The sequence below is a fragment of the Rhea americana genome, unplaced genomic scaffold (assembly GCF_003343005.1).
Source record: "Rhea americana isolate MKP2758 unplaced genomic scaffold, rheAme1 scaffold_179, whole genome shotgun sequence".
Classification (NCBI taxonomy): Eukaryota; Metazoa; Chordata; class Aves; order Rheiformes; family Rheidae; genus Rhea; species Rhea americana.
In genome coordinates, this window is record NW_028185916.1 from 11,525 (window position 1) to 31,834 (window position 20,310).

The following is a 20,310-nucleotide window of genomic DNA, read 5'->3' on the forward strand; positions in this document are numbered from 1 at the left end:
GTGTAGTCCCAAAAGCCTGTTAGGAACTAGGTTCTGCACAGCTGATGTGTGTTGGCAAGCTGCACTTCTCACAGCTGAAGGCCGTTACCAGCACTGGGGGCCCCCAGTCCCTCCTTGATAGCTCCATGGCTTGCTCCTATTAGGGAGGATAGCTGGGGTGCTGCGTGGGGGATGGACAGAGGGATGAGTGGGCAGACATATGAGTGCACACTAGGTGTGGGGATGCAACCTGTCTTCTCCAGCTGGTTCCTGAGTCTCCTCTGCAAGCAGTAAGTAATGCTAATCACAGTATTTTATAGCATTGGCTGAGAGGGGTTCAGCTGCAGCAGGACAGGTTTGTTGCTGTAAGCAGTTGAGTTACTGGAGGCTGTTGGGGATTCATCCCAGGCCCTCTGTGTACTGTTGAAAAGATGGTTTTCTTCAGCAGAAGTTTCTGCTTAGAAGCACTGCTTTGCAATTTGAAAATGTTGAGAGTAGTAATAATACAGCGTCAAAAAAAAAAAAAAAACCCCTCAAACATGTATGCTGTGGTTTTTTGTTTTCAAAATTTCATTCACTTAGTAGAACTACTACTAATCTAATCTGTATTTTGTATGTAGCTGGTTGTCAGCAGCTCCTTCACAAGTAATGCTGGTGCTGGGCTGGGAGTGTAGGGACCTGAGGATGGGGAGCTGCAGCACCAGGACGGGGTGGGAGGGGGGGTCTTGTTCCCTGCGAGTAAACCCAGCAGTCTCATGGCCATGATGGGCTCAGATTTGCATTTTTTAAGGAGCTTAGTCCTCACAAGGCTTATGGTCGTCCACTTTCACCACCTTCGAGGCAGGATGAACGTACACCTTGCAAATGTTTGCTTAGTCTCGTTTAAAACATCCAATGTAAAGAGATGTAGCACAACTCTGCGGGACAACTGTTTGTTTGTATTTCACTTGAGATGTTTCATGGGTCACATCAAGATACAAACTGTTGCCACTGGTGGCATGGTCTAGGCACTTGTAGGTGAGTATGCGGGAAAAGAGCAGGTGGGAATCCTCCTCGGTATTCCCTTTGACTGCTAGAGGACCATCACCAGACCTGTCCTCTGTGAATCCGTGTGCTGAGAGCTCGCAGCGTCCAGGGGCAACAGGTGCCACGATTTCAGTGTGCATTGACAGTGTCTTTAGCTCACTCTGCTTTTCTTCATACTGTTCCACTGAACATGTGCACCTTGGGCTTCCTGCTGCAGTAGTAAATAGTGACTCTCTTCGTGCCTTTTTTTTTTTTTAAGATGGTTATACAGTGCATCGTATCTTATCATCCCCAAGTTGATCCTTTCCTATGGAGTCTCAGATTCTGTTTAATCTTTTGCTGTATCTCATGCCTCCCTGTACGCTTCTCTGCACCTTGTTTCTGTCCCGGGTTGGAAAGCTTGCAGCTTTCACACAGGGTCGTCGGAGACTTGCAGGGCTGCGGGAACGTTGGGCGTCTTGCGTGTTCTTTTCCTAGCAAGTCCTCGCAGCTCCTGTGTCTTTTTAAAACTACTGAGCAACGACCCAGCATGTTAAGGGTACTGCTATGACTCCAGGGCTTTTCTTGATTTGTCATAGCTAGTTTCAAACCTTCTGTTATGTCGATATGGCCAGTTGTTTCTGTTACCATCTGTGATGGTAATTTCACCAGTATTGATGAAATTCTGCATTTTGATACTGAATCTTATTCTCTGATCACTCTAGAGATAGGTATATTATGCACATCACTGCAGTTACTTTACTATTCTGATGCTGTATTTAAGCACAGAGTATTGAACCATGTATTCTTCCTTTTTCCAAAATTTTCTTTGCTTCTGATTTCATTTGAATTCTGTGCACTTAGGGCCCCTCTTAATTTGAGGTCATTTGACACGTTAATACCATACATTTAATAAACATATTATGTATTGTTCATAATCAGAATCACTAATTAAAAACATATTGGAATCAAGATAGACTCTTAGAGAACATACAGCCATTAAGGAAAACTTATTTCATGGCTTTAAATATTGACTTATTTTATATACTCAAAATACTTCTGCAAGCTCAACATGTACCTAATACATCAAAACAAGGTAGTATTAAAAAGGTGGAGGGAGGATATGACAATGTATCATCAAACACATGCTTTTACTTTCTTTTTCAGTATGCCCATTTAATATAAATACTGAAAGTGTTAAGATACTTTCAAAAGGAATTAATACAAATTCTGTAGAACTGAAACCCTAAAAGAAGGTGACTAAATGACAACTAGAACTGAATGTGCTCTTCCAAGCTTCCAGAAAAAATTCATCTAAGATGCTGAATACTTACAGGTAACAAAGAGCTGTGATAGCAAACATTCCCTCATCCCCATCATTTACCTTTTGATAAAATTAGGTGCTCAAGCTGCAGTTAAAGTACACTATTTCAAGAAGGTGTCTCCACTCTGCAGAGCGGAAGGCTGGGAGGGCACAGTGCAGGCAGGTCTCGGTGCAGGGCTCTCCTGGATGCAGCTCTTGGCCTGGGGTGGGAGCAGCGAGGGCTGAACATCGAGGCAGCTCAGGGCTGGGGAGAGCGTGGAGGGACAGGAATGCTGGCAGAAAGGAACATTACTGGTCACTTAAATGCTTCCAAGCCTAACTGGGCTTGGAAGGAAGCAAGTAATTTTCTGAAAGACAATTACATTGTGATTAAAAAAAATCATTTTCCTGAAGACAGTGCAGATAGATAGCTTCACTTGGACTTTTTCCTCAAGGGGCCAGTAAGAGGAGCAGATTTTTTTTTTTTTTTTTTTTTTTTTAAAAAGTGATACCTAAAGTAAAATGCTTTACTTCATATTAGCTAAGATACATCTTGACTTCTTAGGGCCTCTTTTGTTAAGTTAAGGTTTAAAATACAAATTGACAGAAACCAGAGATCAAATGACAATTTTAATAGACTTTAGAACAGAGCGTACAAGTATAAAACACTGGTTTTGTATTTCAAAAGTTGCAGGAAGATAGCCAGTCATTTTAAAGTCTTCTACAAAACATATGCCAGTAGATTACATAAAAGACACTATATACAATATAAAAGAGCAGAAAACAATCCTCACTGTAAAAATAATTTAAAACAAAGTATTTCAATTTAAAATATCTCCTATAGCACAAACTAATACATTGTGACATGCAAGTGAAAACTAAACATATTGCATTCTTTAGTGTAGCCAAATAAGAGCTGTATTAAATTTGGACAAAGAGACAACATGCCAGCATTTTTAGATGAATGGAGAAGGCTGTTCTTAAATATTTATTAAATGTTGTATCTTAATGTTCAAAGAACAGCTACTATACATCTTCCAAAATATAATAAATATTAAAGCAAAGTCTATGAATAATCTACAGCTGTAGAGTTCATTTGGGCCAATGTTGAAAAAGTGGTTTATAGAAAAATGCGGTTTCACTTACTACTGCGCTGTGCAATTTTATAAAATAGATTCTAAAGGCTTGGAAATAATCTGCCCTTGAAAAATTGCAACATCCAGTTTTAAGGCAGCCTAGCACTCAAAGATACAATGTAGTAATTTTCAGTAGCTGCTTTGCTTTTAATATGCAAGGTGGAACTAGCAGGTGGAAAATAATTTTCCCAGCTTGAGACATGTCCTCAAAACTGTGTTCTCCAAGTCAGGTTATTAATCTGCACTTTATCCACTTACCAGTATAAGCAGAGGTTTTTGATATTTAAGCTAGTTCACCTGTTTATCATCAATAAATACATAAAAGAGGGGGGTTTTTTTGCTCCCTCTCATACTTTGCTAGCAATACTATTCTCAACTTGGTCGAGCTTGCATGTTAGAACCTTGACAGTTTTATCAAAAGCTATTTTTATGCAAGCTGCATTATTCCTTTATACAGCATAAGAAACTTCTACTGTAGGGGATCCATTTTGTTTAAAATGCCAGTATTATAATAGCTGAGGAGCCAATATCAACATTGCTTCATGTCCACAGGAAGTATTAAACTCAGTAACTTAAGCATGATGTGTTTTTCACAGCACTTTTTGATCAGTCTCAAAAACAGGCATTTTCAAGTGCTCACTGTCTTGTTTCCATTTTTAACTATCTACTCACATTTAAGTATGTCTCAAACATACAAAGTAACTGCTAAAGCAAAAATTAGCTGCCACAGTCAGTCTTAGAAAATGCCAGTGTTTAATGACAGACTATGCAAGAATGAAAAGTTTAGCAGAAGCATAAGGTTTTAAATAAACCAAACTGTTACAAAGCAAGAGGTGTAMAAATACCATTCTTTGGTCTAAATTAGCTGTTCCCTTTATATTAGTTTAACATTCCAATGGCTTTTTCAAAAAACTTTTTAAAATAATATAAGCTGAAATTCATTAAGCAAAAATATGTATTATATACATGGATGCCTGATCAGACAGATAAACTTAAAAGTGAACATAGTGACAATTGCTTAGATATTCTTAGTACCTTATAAAAAAAGAAAAAGATGAGTTAGTGTTGAGTGTGCAGTAATAGAATTTTATTGAAAAAGGTAAAAAACTAAGCATGAAAATCTGTTTTAGTTGTTTATAAACACTACATCCTTATGGTTCTGTTGCTCTAAATTCAGACGTAAACATTCATTCTGACATGCCAAAGCTCCTAATGCTGGTGGAAAGTTCCTGTAACCTGTCAGTGATTACTTTACAAATTGTTGCTTSTTGGGTGATCAGTCCCCGTGGCTTCATTTATATAAGCTGATTCATCCGCTGCGTCTTGCTCAACTCCGTCTTCCCCAAATCCAGGCTCCTCTTCTCTTTCCGGAGCATCCTCATCCTCTATGCCATTATAGAACTCCTCTATCTCACTCTCCTCTTCCACATCTAAGCTCTGGCTACGACATGAGCCGCTTTCACTACTACTACCACAAGAGCTAGAAGATATGATATCATCTTCAGAATCTGAGTACACCTCAGCACCATGGAAAATATAGCGATTGGGTGGTAAAAACAGATACTGAGTGCCTGAAACATAATTTTAAGAGTGAATGAAAAGCTGAAGTGAATTATTGTCATACAAAATGTTGCAGAGTTCTAGTTAGAAAATATCTACATACATGCATTTTCAAAATGATACTTAACTGACAAATCCAATATTAGAAACCCATTTCTTGCAGTGTATTGTTAGCAACAGTACATACCAAGTGCTTCACTGGAAAGCTAAGGATTCCCTCTCTCCCTCCTCCCTTTGCATAGAAGAAAGCATTTCAACTTCGATATTTAACTACTTTTTTCATTGGTACGCACTGTATTCACAGCTAGATTTCCATTATTTGTAACAGAACTGGAACCCACTGCATGGGGTATTGGAGCTTTACTTTAGAAAGTTGCAGTTTAATACTCRGGTATCCCTCCTCACTCCTACACATCAGTCAGCAGACTGCACAGCTGTGGGTTTCCTTGCCAAGTCCAGGATTTCCTTCAAAAAGTGCTTGGTTCAGTTGTAGGATTTGCTTTATAATGGGTATCAGGCCTTTATCACTTGGTTCCACGAGATGGCTGTCTTGCAGAATTATAATCTAGTGTGAGCAGCTTCTTAAAACTTGAGGACCACACTCATTTTTCTGAAAATCCCTTTGAAAATGTTAGAACACCACTTTTTTGATACTTCAACCTCCTAAACTTTTATTTTTCTGGGAAGTATGCAATCATTCATTATAAAGACTATCGCAAGTTACAAGAAAATCTTATTAGCTTCTCCAAAACAAATAAAAAACTTATATAGTGGTGAAGTATACTGTTTCAGTTGACACTTGCCTGAACAGAAGTAATGATTAAAAGAAAAAAAGAAAAAAAAAACCACGAACACTGATGCCAGGGACAACTTATCAATTGATTTAAAGTTTGTCCAGAATACACATCCAAATCAAAATATACAAAACACTGAAATAACACTTACCATCCAGCCTTTTGCTTATCTGTTCTTTTGCAGATCTGTTTACCCAGCACTTCCTCAATATTTCATTTTTTTCTCTATTATTTTCTCCACTGTTGGATCCATTTTCCTTCATTGGTTCAGAGTTCATTAATTCACTAGTATTTTCAGGGCTCTCCGAGGATGTGTGTGTGTCCTGAAGCTTTTCCTCTGTGCAGATCCCCTTAGTTTCTGAGGGAGAATCACAGTTCTCTACCTTGCATTCAGCTGGTTGTTCTGAGGGCACCATGGAAGTATCTGGTGGAGTCATTCTTTCTGGTGAACTAGAGTCTTCTGAAATGTTTAAAGGGGTAGGTGGTAACTCAGACGAGTGCATGTCAAGCTCCTTTTGTGTTCGTGGAGGCTTTTCTGTTATTTCAGAAAGTTTTACTGAGTTGTAGCAAAGTTTTGTATATTCGCTACCTAGCCTTTGACATAATTCATTAATAATAACATCACAGTCTCCAAGAAGCTCCACGTCAAAGTGTAGATGTGGCAAAGGTTCCCTATTTATTAAGATCTGAGGCACTTCATGGGGGATGGAACCTGCATACATAAAAAAATTTAAAAGAGTTTTACTTTTATGAGCAAATTATTTAGAAGGCTTAGTTTCTCAGAGTTGTCTTTATATATTCACTTGCAACAAAACCAAAATATAAACTAATATAAATAAACTAAGGAATAAACTAAGCAAATCTCAGATTTACCAAAAYCACAACCGTGGGTGCTATGCCTACTGTATTTTCCTGGATTTCCCCCATCCCCATTTTTTTCCAGTGAAAAGTGTTCCTMTTCTCTATCACTGAGAAATCTATGCACAGAAGTATTGCCTGCTATCAGTAAGTTTTATCAAGCATTGAAAAGATAATTAAAAATCAGTACTATAATCCTTTAGAGGAATTGCATGAAGAGTGCATTCACTTCATGTACTTAAATCCACAGGAAGATTATATTGCTGGTAAATTACATCCCCTTTATTAGCTTGAAATACTTGCAGGTTCAGTCTCTGCTGTATAGGTTTGCTCTACCCACGTCTGACACGTAGGGTTCCAAAACCCACCTGTTTGGTGACCTGGGATGCCCAACTAATGAAATCCAGTTCTAAGGCAGAGACAGAGCAGTGGTTTGCGTGCTGCATCCTAACTTCCCAGTCCTCACACGTTTTCCATCAGCCTGAACAGAAGGCTCTGCCTCTTGCAGCGCCCAGAGCATGTTACTACAAACAGCACAGATACGATTCTGTTCCCAGTTGATAGCGTTAAGCGCTTGCTTTCTCAGGCTGAGATTTGGGCAGGATTTCCGTGGTACCAGTGAGTCTTGCATTCAGGAGGCAAATAAATCACCTGTGATGGTATTTTCTGAAGAGCTGCCTTTTTTTTTTTTTTTTAATGTAATGTATGTTAGTATAAGTATTTTTCCTTAACATTTTTAAAAGCTAAGGATACAAGATGGTCGGGTGCTATACAGTGCCCATTGCTCATTATTTAACATTAAATTCCAACTTTAAAATAAACTATGGCTCAGAGTCCTGAGATACTTAAACATAGCTTAAAAAACCTAGATCTGGACTTCTGAAGTCCTACATAAGACTTTCTGAATGTTTCAAGTAACTCTGAAAATGTGTTGCAACATAGACAGAAGTTAACTGAATCTTAAGACAGTCATTCAAGTTTCAAAAAGGTGATGTTTTAGATTTTAGTTTCATTGAGATCTATACTCTGCCAGGGGTCTAGAAAAAGCACTCTGAATTTTCTACTTTGTCCATTTTGCATGTCAGCTTTACAGAGACAATCAGATTTCATCTTAAAAAGWCAGATGACTAATCTAGTTTCTTTTCTGAACCAAGAGAAAAGCATTTCTTAGAAATCTTAACTGCAAATTTTAAATTTTGATCGATTTTTTTAGAAGGTAAAATTATCAGAGATAGTCACTTACTTGGAATCAATGCTACTGGTCTTACTTTCAGTGAGGACCCAATAACAATAAGGAGATCAACTTCATTTTTGTCATACTTCATGGCGCGGTGGAACTGCTCAGGTAAGTTCTCTCCAAAGAACACGATGTCTGGCTTCATGATAGCAAGCGGCTCATCAGGTGGACATCTCGGACATCTAGGAACAACCTGCATTACAACAGTTCACATTACTGCTGTGGCTGCCAGCTGAAAACCTCAGATTTTAGCAACTCACAATGACTTATTTTGGCAAAGGACACGGAAGTTTCAGTGCTATTTCCTCATTTTAGTCTGTGGATGCACAGGCAAGGGCTTATCTTATTCTGCCCCACAGCAAATGTGCACAGAAATAAAATTAAAGCAAGGGTAAAGAGGGTGCCCTTTTAAATCAAAAAGGAGAAACCATACAAATCTATAGCACAGTCTTTATCTGACAACCAACCAACCTGAAGTCCAATGTGTAATGGCCTTCTGATAGGAACATATTTAGTCTTTGTTCAGTCAGAACAAAAAAAAACTAGATTTCACCTTCAGTTGCCATTATAGGGTTTGATATAAAATCCTTCCTAATCAAACAGCGTGTTATAGAGTTTTACCTACCTGCTTTCTTGTTTTCCCCCAAAAGGTTATGTGTAAGTTACATACATAAAGCAATGTGCCACTGTAGCAGCTAGCTAGCGAAGAGTGCACAGAACAAGAACATAGGACAGAACTTTTCTCTGGTCTCCATTTTAAACTTTCTCCATCCTCCAAAAACAGAGCAGAATCCTTGTTCAATATAAAAGCAGATGAACATTATATCTGTGAGGAAGCAAGACTCCCTTTCCTCCTGAAGCCAGAAGGTTTTTAAGTCTTYGCGATATCTTTCAACTCTTCCTTGTCTTAAGATTTATTCAGGGAGAAGAAAAGCAAGAAGGTGAATAACGCGAGTAAACACAGACAAGACTTAAATTATTACTGAGCAATTCTTTTAAAATGGTTCAAGTCTTCTCAGGTGCAGTCTCCAAGGGCAATACCCCAGAATAAATCTACAGAGCTCTCATTAAACACAGCTGCAGTCCTATCGCAGTCATCAAAAGTGAATTACATGTAAATGTGTAAAGATAAGTATACTGTCTAATGTAATAGGAAAATAGATGGAAACAGACATTTAAATGCATAATACCACCCTCTTGTACACAGTATACGGAAAAAATACAGAACTTTTATTTTAAATTGGAGAACAGATTTATGGATGTCTGCAGTAGGACAAAAGACAATAATTTCCATATGAGAAAGCATCAAAAGAGAAAGCATTCAGTGCTCATGCACCTCTCCCAAAATTAAAGTCCTTAAACAGAGAATCTAATCCTTCTTTGAAGAGATCCTTGTATGAGGGATGCGCAAGCAGCAATATGGTACAAGAACTAGAAAGAGACATGGAGAAAGCCTTCCTGACGTACCCAAGCTACAGAGCATCTAGTAACCCCCCCTATTAAACRGAAATCAGCTAAAGAATTCCCAAAAGGAGCGGAATGACCTCGAGATTTTTCCTTGGCTCTTTAACACTACAGATTAGAAAGGGATAACACACAAAGTGAAGAAGCTTTTCTGAAGCTTTCTACCATACTTYGTCTCTTCTATTTATGTCAGTGATGCCTTTCCCCTTATGGCTGGAGACTTGAGGAGGGATAGTAATTTGCTCTGTATTAGGAGGAAGATGAAATGAAGACCTCTAACTTTTGATATAAATTAAAGAGACCACTTAGCAGTAGCTCTGCTTCCAGCATCTCTCACAGGAAGTCTAATGACTTGTGATTTAATGGATTTCTGTAGAACAACAGATGCCCCTATCCAGTCAAATCATTTGAGTCACTGTAAAGGGCCCATAAATACATGTTTTTAACACTACATATCTTTCACTCACCAGCATCTCTGCTAATCCTCAGAAAGGTCGTCAGTAAGGGGGAAGATCTATTCCAAGAGCTGAAATTGATACCAAGAAGTTAAGGCTAGTAATTGGCCACCCAGTTGCCTAGGGTCCTCTTTCCCTCCAGAAGTAGCACACCCCCAAAACCCCATCGTCTCTGCTGATTTATTTAATGAAAGAAAAGTGGAATTTCTCATAGACTGTGGATGCTACTGTTATATCAGAGACAAGATAAGTCAAGATTTAGGGTTTAAGAATATCCAAAAAGTGGGGCATATTGTCCATTGCTTAGGCCCTTTTTTCATAAATCTGAGATCCACCACCTTTCATTATTTCTTGAAGTTTCCTGAAATAGTCAGAAGCAAAGTAAAAAGAGATATTTTCCAAAAGTAACCGAAGAGAAAGTTTTCCTCAGAAGTTTGTTCTGCGTGATTTATAACTGCTGCTTCTTCTGATCCAGAAAGATGTTTGTCTACAGCAAACTAGAGAAAGAACCACACACTTTATCTTGGAAGTGGCAGAAGAATRAAGAGCAGCAGGAAGAAATTGCCCATTTTCTATACAGATGATCTTAAACAGTTCTCAGTCTGTAATATGTTGAAAGGACATTCCTGACAGTAAGATGTGAGTTACTTTCTCATGAAGCTCTTAGACTGAAAATTAAGACCATCAGGGTCGGACCAGAGCAAAGAAAGGTATTTTGAAGGAAAACTGAGGACTCAGAGCCACATGCAACTCAACTTCCAAGCAGTGGAAGGGAGCAGAGRACAGAGTGAACAATCTTTTGGACCTTAGGTCTCCAAACCATTTTTGTGGAGGATGGTCCCTGTTAGAGAACAAAACTGTTGAAACGTACAGGCGCTTGTTTAGTAAGTGCAGAAGTAGTTTCCTTAAAGGAACCCAATTCTGTATCCTAGAGTGGTAACAGAAAACAAAAAACCTGAGTAATACATTTTGAAAATGAGAGACCATAGAATAAAAAGRTAATAACTGTAATTACAACAATTTGTTCAGAGGCATAAAGGAAGAAGAATGTGCTTTATTTAAATAACTCTCTTCCTGCACAAAAATATATTCAGCAATAACTACATTTATATTGCAGCGTGAAAATCAAAAATTCAGTATTACGGCTCGGGCCTGTTCTAGAGAGATGCACCTTGTGTCCTATAAGATTACAGCTGAGAGACTGAGTGTAAAAAGCTTCTTCAGAAAGTCTCCTTCTTGGGAATAAGACCCCTCTCTGTTCTCATTCTTCAGAAATATCACCACAYGGTTTTCCCGGTCCCTTTCTCCTCCCCAGGCTTCCGCTACTGGCCACCAGCACAAAGCTTTGGCCTCACYTGACAGGGCTGCTCTTCTGCACTGCCGAGCCTGAGACTTCTCAAGGTCTTAGAAAGCCTGAGCAAACACTCACTTGTCACTGCTTTTCCTCAGTAGTTCGTGAAACCAACTCAGAATTACTGACTGGATTTGAATGGGGAGAAAAATATGGTTTAAATACCTAAATCATTAAGAAAAAGTCTCCCATTTCCTTGCACAATGGCAGAAGTTTGCAGAGTGGCTCTAAAGTATRAAAGTACAATGATTAAAGTGTGAGGGAAAGGAGATCTGACCACTAACAATCAAAACAGAAAACAACAAAATGCTTTTGGGGGGGGGGAGGGGAAGAGAGAAAGGAAAAAAAAAAATCATTTTGAAGGAGCAGCAAACATCTGTAAGTAGTATTTTAAAATAATAATAAAGTGACACAGATTACCCAGACACTCAATACTTCAGTGTTACAAAGCATCCGTGAGATTGACATTTCTTAAAGCTTTTACTCAAAGACTTCTTCCAAAAGGCTTTCATCAAGTTCTATTTCAAATTTAATACTTGAAAGATTTAGATCTCAACATATTTCTCATTTAAAGCAGTCCCTCTCTACTTGTATAAACAAGCTGATCTTCTTGATCAGTCATCATCACTGCCTTTTCCGAAGAAAGGAAAGAACAAAGAGGGTCCACCCAAACCAAAAGTTATTTTACTCTATCAGAGCAAAACTGGAGTAAAAACAGTAGCTTTGGCGCTTGAGCATTTCACACACAAGTAGGGAGTCCAGAATACAGAATAATTCAGAAGTCCTAGGAGACGCAGTTCACGTATTGTTTGATCATCCTCTTTACAGGAGCTGCTCTACAGTTAGCAATTCTCCCATGCATTAGCTACTATTTAAACAAAATTTTAATGTAGAAAAAGGCTAAAGAGCAACGGATGTTCTAAACGGCTTGCGAATGCTTTCTCAGTATGATTTCAGCCTAATATAAGTTAGGTATAAATCAACTTTCTACTTACCATCTTAACCTCTGCTTTTCTCAGAGATGGATTTTGTTTCATTTTATTCCTATTAGCTAGTTTTTTGCAGTATAGTATTTGAGTATACTTTTAAGTAGTAGAGGAAATGCTAAAATGTGGATAGGCACTTTTAGGAAATATACAAAAGCATATAATCTTTTAAAAATAAATACAGATTTTTTAAGCAATATAGGATTTAACAGTTCCTATTAGAAAGCTGCAGTGAATTAAAGTAAATTTTTACCTGATTAAAAATATCTCCTCGAACAACTTCACAATCAACTTTGTATTTACAGATCAGGCAGGAAGCTGTTGCAAAGGAACCTGAGGGGAAAAACATGCAAAACAGAGAAGAAGATTTTCAGTAGTTCAGGTTTGCTCTCTTTGGCAAAGGTGTTATAATGCAAAAAGTGTTACACTGCAGGGCTAAAATAATAAAATTCAGAAAGTAAAATTAAAGGAAGATATTTGTAGTACTAAACATAATTCTTCTGGATGTTAGCAGAAATCTTGTTTTAGAGGCAGGATATACCATGTGCATAATGACACAAATTATATTCTGTGTCCTCTTGTGCCCCCAGCTAGTGAAAGCATATACAAGGAGAGGAAAACAGAACTGTCCCCTCTCCTCTTTGCATAATTAACAGCAGCACTGACAATTCTGCAAACAGGACACAAACCCACACAAATCTTAAGAAACTGTAGTTATCAAAGGGCAAAATAACTTCAATGAATGAAATGCATTAGTTAAGACTTCAGTATATGCAGCTGAATACTGAATAGCAGTACTGTTCCTTTCRCCAAAATTGAGAAGTTAACAGTTATACTGGTCAACCTGAGTACTGCTGTGAACTTGGTATCCAGCTTAGCTGACAGGTTTACCATYTGGCAAGACCTGTGTTAAATCAGTTGTTCCATCCAGATACCTCAGAGCTCCAACCGGTCTGTTTGTGAAGCAGCTGAAGGTGATGCTTTTGTTCTGCTGGGGCATAGACATCCCTCCCTATCAGTCGAAGGGGAAAGCTTACCAGCTGCTAACACCCACATGAAAATAAACAGCGTAAAGTCATCGTGGTAACCTAGAACTGGCCTTCCASTGCACACGTCTGTGTGAGAGCGCAGCCTGCACAGCCTCGTGTCTGTGGAAGGAATAACTCGGGTTGGCAGAATGCTTAAGAATGAAGTGACAAACGGATTTTTCTCCTAGCCACAAGCAAACCTTAAAAAATCCTTGATCCTGCACACGAACATGCAGGTCATACAGTAGAAGTCTGGAACTCTCTTCAGTGATACGAGGGCAATAAGAATCCATGCTTGTTCCCCGGGATTGAGTAACGTACAAGGGGATGCAGGAGTCTCTCTTYAAAAGGAGGCTTTTAGAAAAGTAACCATTAAGATTTTGAAAGCATCAAGCCTTTGCAGAAGCTAGGAACAGATTTAAAAAAAAAAAAATCTGGTATCAGAACTTTAACTGGAGTATTAAGCTGCCAAAACCACAGACCTTTTCTGCTCAATACTGCCTACACACAGTGTCCAACCAACACTTACACCGTTAAATGAAGATTCTGGGACTAAGTAAAACATCAAAACATGCTATGCAGATATTGTGTCTAGGTAAGACAAAGATGCAGTGAAAGCCACAGAAAAACTTGGAGCAGATCACTTCTGGATGATTGGTAGTTCAYGTCTGCTAATCACTGCTGACACCAGAAACCGTACAGCTTCAGACGTGCTTGCTCAGCAGCATGATTCTCAGAACTGGAGGGCTTCTAAAGACTGAAGCACGATGATAATTATTTGCTCATGGTAACTTATTTATAGTAATATATTTGATATAAAWAGAGATTTACTTCTCTGTGCAGCACATGAGAAACATTTCTGTTAGGCTAGTCAGACCTGACTCCATCTGAGGCAGCTATTGCAACCTACTTGCAGTTATTTAATGTGCCTATGAATTGTTTTTCCACCATCAAAAGAACTCGAGAAAAAAGTACCCATGCACAGCTCACGTGTAACCAGCAGGCCGCTGCTCCCGATCACTCGGCTACAGCAGTGACAAGGAGTACGATCTAATTGCAGACATGGTGGCTGAATGCAAAAGCCATTTTAAATACAAAGAACGCATCCAGGATATGGCAATTTTCATACTAGCAACTTTACTGCAGTTTTGGAGTGTGAGGTGGGTTCAAAGGTTCATATATGAACTCCCCAAAATGCTACAAGGTTCTGTGTCATTTGCCACACTCTTGATTAACTTTGTACTGTCAGTTAGACAAAAAAAATACAGATCAGAGTTGGAACACATGTATAAGTATGAACTCTTACACACCAGTGCTTCGCTTTCTCTTTAGCCACTAGCATTAGTCAACTAGCATTTGTTAGACAGTAGCTGTAGGTCAGATAAAGCTTGATATGCTCTAAACAACCTTTGCTAATTTCCAAAAGCCTCAAAATTTCAAACTCCATGAGGATTTTAAAGAGAATCTTTTAAATTTAAGATCAACTGATACACTAGAGCTGGTCTGAAATCTAGCCACTGTAGTTGTGCAACTGAATAGGAAGCTTGAATAACAGGAAGCTTGAATGTGGCAGTGACATGCAAGAACACAGCCATGTAAAAAGTTCATGGCAAATACCTGATAGGGGAAGATGGCCAAGTGAAAACACATGATACAGTAACTACATACGAACATCAGCATGGGATTTGGATTACTTGACAGGCTGGATTCTATTGTGCGCTCTTTGGTCACCACTACAGAACATCATCCTTGCTCTGAATAAGGAAAGAAAATTAAGCAAGAAATCCAGCACTGAGTTAAGCTCTGTAATATGGAAGCAAGTGAGCTTGGTGCCTAGAAAAGGTGGTATTAGACAGACTCTTTAATAGSCACTCGCGGTTGTTGAATAAGTAGCCAGCTTGGTGCGCCAGYATCAGTCTGGCATGCCTGAACTGCCAGAGACAGACTCTGAGAAGAACAGGCTATCACTTGATCCAACAGCAGGCAGTAGGGAATTCTACAGAAACAGTCTATCAGCRACTACTGATTATACCTTAGTGTCAAATACACCCAGGAAAGCCACTGTAGAGACAAACATCTCCCTGAACAGCAGATTGACTTTCTCAGATCTTGTGCAAGCTTGTTCATGGTTGCCAACTTGAGAGCCAGGGTTACTGCTGCTGACCTAGAGATCATCTTCGGTTCCAGTACTAAGGCTGACACCAGTACTGAGTCACGGCAATGTGGCTTGCAAGCAACTGGTCTGTAAGGAAGGTGCTTAATGATCTGGACATGCAGTACATACATAAGTGCCATTACTATACTATGTAGACTCTACGTGACTTGCCAATTCCTGCTGGGATTGACAGACTCTCGCTGAGTAGAAAGATGTAGATGAAAATTTCTTCATCACTCAAATTCTTCTGAGTGATTACACAGGAACTTCTTTAAAGTGCTAAGGAGAAGATGTTTCTTAGAGTTTTGTAAAAAGACAAGGCTGCTTTTAAAAATACCAACTAGTGATCTAAAGTAGTACCAGCAAGTACCTCGTGCTGAATATGGCCCTTTTTCAAAGAGCAGGATTACTATGAATGGTAGCAACTTCAGTAGCAAGTCTGTTGCAGACAGAACCAGTTACTCCTTACCTTTAAGGGTCAGTGTTACAACCGTTTGAAACACTCTCTCTGCCCTGCTAGGAGGATGAACTTACTGTAACAGCTCTATATTCCTAATTTAAGAGCAGGGTTTATTGCTGTTAAGCTAGAGAACACCTTCCATTCCACTATCAATGTTGACACCAGCATTGTGTCAGGTCTTATAAACATACCAACACTGCTTTAAGGAATTTGTTTGACAAGTCTACTAAATGATCCAGATGTCCACTTTATGAACTCCTTTCTATGTCTATTCCTTAAAAATAGAGCCTCAGACATGTAGTTGAGAGATCCCAGTTTCTGGAAATGAAAAGCGTATCAAGCAACTGTTTGAAGAAGAGATTTCACTGAATTTTGATATAATCACAGAACTCTGTATAATACTGAAGGTGCTACAAGATAATGTTCAATTCAACTGGAGATTAATCCACAATATTTTATGTATGAGACAAGAAACAACAGAAGTGTCACTGTATATTAAGATTTCTGTGGAATATATTCTAATATATTTTAAATCAAGAAATGGGTAACAGCTAAAATCATTTCATTGACAGACAGCAAGAGGGAACTAGGAAAAGATTTTTAACTTCCACACTCTTTATGATCTCATACAAGAATATAAAGAAATTAAAAAAATTAGTGTGGTCTGAGCTTGTGTAAAGCAAGTGTGGATCTTCACTGATGCACAAARACCACCATTTACCAAGCATAATTTCTGAAAGACTTATTTACCCTTGCAACATTTCTGCTCTAAATATTTGAACTATTTTAAAAAACGAGAGTTTGCATTTTAAAGCTATAAAGCACAGTTCTGTAAGCAGAATTCAGGTACATGAATATGCACATCTTGGTCTAGTCCATACTTATGTAAATCCTAGTGTTCCCACTGACTTGAGCACACAAGTCGCCATTCATTCTTCTGTTGAATGTGAGGAAAAAGCAAGATTGAACATACCAAGAAACATTTTGAAAGGAACTCTRAACTTTGCTGAAACTATAATGGAAAGTTAAAAGTCTTATGCATTTCATGAAATAATGCAATATAAAGGAGCACCAGTTACAAACAAGAAATTGGGTCTTATGGAATATATCTGAAGAAAATGTTTCTTAACCTTAATTTCTGTAATTTTCTCTTCTCTTGTTTTCCTAGTTCTCATGATTTTATTTTGTATACTAAACAGTCAATATTTTAAAGGTAGAATATTTATTTCTAAGAGATGCAGAATATTCTATTTGGAGAGATAAAAGGCATGTCACATGGACCATTAAACATCATTTCTACACATAAAATTAARAAAAGTGAAACTTTAAAATTACTAACCATGACACTGAATTATCCTTTGGATTCCTGCAACTTGTTCCAGTGTGTCTATGTTTTGTGTATAATTGCGAAGTAGTTTTCCATCTTTGTCCATCAAAGCTATGAACTTGTGGCAGAGAGATGGTTGGAATTGTCCTGGATATATTTCCTACAGAATTCAGAAGTACATTAGAAAGTGAAAACGAGCACAGAATGTTTGTTGTGACGGCAGCAATACACATAAAGCTGAATAGTATATATAGTGACTGTGTGCATAGTTGCTGTAGTCCTTCCCTTCTCATTTTGCCATTCTCTCAGACATAACTCTTCTTTCAACAGCTGAGCCTCTCACCCTTTCAGGATTAACTGCTCCAAACAGAAATATGTACTTCTTTATGCAGCAAATAAGCAAGGCTCAGGTCTTGTTTGTTTTTAAGAGTTATGAAATAGGAGGGTTTTTTTTCCAAGTGTCAAACAATCTTAGTATTTCCCATTAAAAACACCTATGCTTTAACTGCAGTCAGCCAAAAATTTTATGAGGAATTTGGATTCAGTCTTTTATTCAGGATCAGCAATATTAGCATCCATTCCAAGAAAATGAAAGCTCAGAAAGCAGAATTATATACTGGATATAAAGGGTAAGGCAGATGGCACTCAGACCAACCTTGTTTATGTACTCAGTTACTACAGTCATCAAGTTAAAAACACATGGCTTAGCAAAGCAATTCTGCTGTGCCTGATAGATGCTCAGCCTTTCCATCAGATCACATAGGAGAGGAGGAAGGGATTTCTAAGGAATATATAGAAAGAAAATGTAGGTACTTTTATAGAATGACTTAATGTCTGCTCATCAGGGAGCAAGGAGCCAGCCAAAAGGAAAAAATAAATGTGGGCACCCAGCTGAAAGCTTCACAGTAGGAACCTCTGTCCAGAGTTGACCACTGCAAGTGGTACCCCCTGTTGCTGTGCAATGAAGGCTGTGCCTTCAGCTACTGTATAGCTTAATCTTTAACAAAGTAAGACTTTTTGAAATTGTTTTTCCTCTACATATTTCAAGTTACTCATAATTCTGAAGCTATAATAGGTCTAGAGATTTAAACTGCAGCAGTAATTACTCTTGGTTATATCTTGGTTGTATCACTCAGATTATGACAGGGCTATGATACAATTACTGGGAGATATTTATGTGGTCCTAGAAGTTCATGTATCTTAGTTCATAAAGAAGTATGACATGCCCTGCCACCAATTACCTTGCAAAATAAGTGGAAAACTGAGAAGAGAGAAGATAAATGTAGAAAGATAAAAGAGATGATAGAMATTGGAAAAAGTGGAAGCCAACAGCCATACAGAGGAACCAGTAAAGCAAGAATTAAGATGAGTTTACAGCATTAATATAGAGAAAAGTAGAATGGATAGAGAAGAAATGCATGTCCAKGCATAAACAAACTGTGGGTCTCTTTGGGACAATATATGAAGGAGAAAACTTGAGGCAAACATGATGGGTATTGGCAAATACATTAAAAAAGAGCAAAACCTAAGCACATTGGGTTTTTAATAAATGCCATTTAAAAGGTATGTATTAAAGAGGGGAATCTAGCTTTGAGTCCGAGTGAGCTAGCTCAGTAAATTAGCCATTGTTCAGACAGAATAAATAGCTTTCAGAGCTGACATTATGCGGGGGTTGTTTGTTTGTTTTAAATAAGACATGCTGACTTGCCAAAAACTTGAAAACTCGTTTGACTCCTAAAAATTAAAGCAACGTAAGATTTCATGGATTAAGAAATTAATTTTCTAGCTGAACAGAACAACAGGAAAGGGAAGAAGTGAGAGAAATTATTTTAATAACAAAATATTAGCTACACTGAACTTGGGTATTAGGATAAAACCCAAGTATACAAGGCCTTCTAGTAGTTGTATTTTCTTTAGATGTTAAAAAAACTGCAGGAAACTGAACACACTAAAGAGCATCAAAATATGTTAATATCTGGGCAGGAGGCAAAATATATTGATTTTTCTTTTCCTATCTTTGGATCAGTATTAGAGCAGCATTATGAATTCAGAGCAGAGGGAGGGAACAGTGAGCACAACACTTTTAGTYATGATAGCTTTTCACAAGTCCTTACTGCAGTAATTCTCATAATATTTTTGTTTTATAGGTTGTCCTGAGGAAATTCTAGATTAAATACAATTACTTTTTGTTTCTTAATATGTGAGTTCCTTCCCATCTCTGAGACACACTCTCCCTTTTTCAATTAAACCATTCAATCTCGCTAACACCTTTAGAAAAGGTGCTGCATTCTCTCTTTTAAGAGGTGAACACAGTCCCTACAGAAAGGCTTTAAGTCATACTGATTCTTGTGAGAGCAATATAAAAACCTAAAACAGGAAAATTCTTAGCATACGAAAGTGTTTTCCTCCACTTACCTGTAAAAACAGTGTTAAAGTGTGAAGGTATTGTATGACGTTAAACAGTATGCCACAGCATGGCAAATTTGAATGTGGCTTTTGACATTATTCATGTGCTAGCAGAAAGTTCCTCACACTCATATTTCTTCATTTTCAGAGGAGAATTAACTCCAACTGAGAATACTGAGGTTAGATCAAATAATTACATAACAACAGTTTCTATTTATCCTCCCTGAAATCAGACACACAAACTAGATTGGTTGTGTCCATACAAGGAGAAAGTCATTATGCCACTGAAAGAGCCCTCTCACTAAATTCAAGACATTAACGTATTTCCTATCTTATTTATATTAAAAAAGACAAAGATGTCTTTTATAGCCAGATATAAAACTATTCTGTTAATGCATCTTATTACTGTTATTTATCTTTACTGTCCAAGATGAGCACAGTTGGAAAACCGTACCTTTGCAAACTTAAAAAATGGCCTGGGATCCTTTCTGAAGTATTCTATATCAAACATTGCTTGAGGATCTGGAAGGTCTGGAAAGTCTACAGCAAGGCGTGCATAGATGCCATCTCTTGATCTAAAGTCAGGTATTCCACAAGACACAGAAACCTGAAATATATTTTTGCAATCTTAGATAAGCAGAACTGTACATATTTGGCTATAGAGTGTTGTTGCAATACCACGTATTTGTGAAACCACACTTACTTCCGTGTGCTAGTATATACTAAGAACAAAAACAGTCTGAGTTATCCATATATATTTTTCTGTTTTTTTTTTTTTTTTTTTTTTTTTTTTTTTTTTTTTTTTT

The 20,310-nt window shown here is 37.9% G+C and overlaps 1 protein-coding gene across 1 annotated transcript in view; it reads right to left on the bottom strand.

Moving 5' to 3' along the window:
- Positions 1–2,904: 2,904 nt before the first annotated feature.
- Positions 2,905–20,310, bottom strand: part of SIRT1 (sirtuin 1) — a 23,039-nt gene continuing 5,633 nt past the window's right edge. The window contains exons 6-11 of the mRNA XM_085301630.1: positions 19,959–20,111; positions 17,111–17,258; positions 12,382–12,461; positions 7,879–8,065; positions 5,929–6,489; positions 2,905–4,994 (exon numbers count right to left, since the gene is read on the bottom strand). Coding sequence (XP_085157756.1) covers positions 4,675–4,994; positions 5,929–6,489; positions 7,879–8,065; positions 12,382–12,461; positions 17,111–17,258; positions 19,959–20,111 — 1,449 coding nt within the window. The 3' untranslated portion in view covers positions 2,905–4,674. The remainder of the gene's footprint in view (positions 4,995–5,928; positions 6,490–7,878; positions 8,066–12,381; positions 12,462–17,110; positions 17,259–19,958; positions 20,112–20,310) is intronic.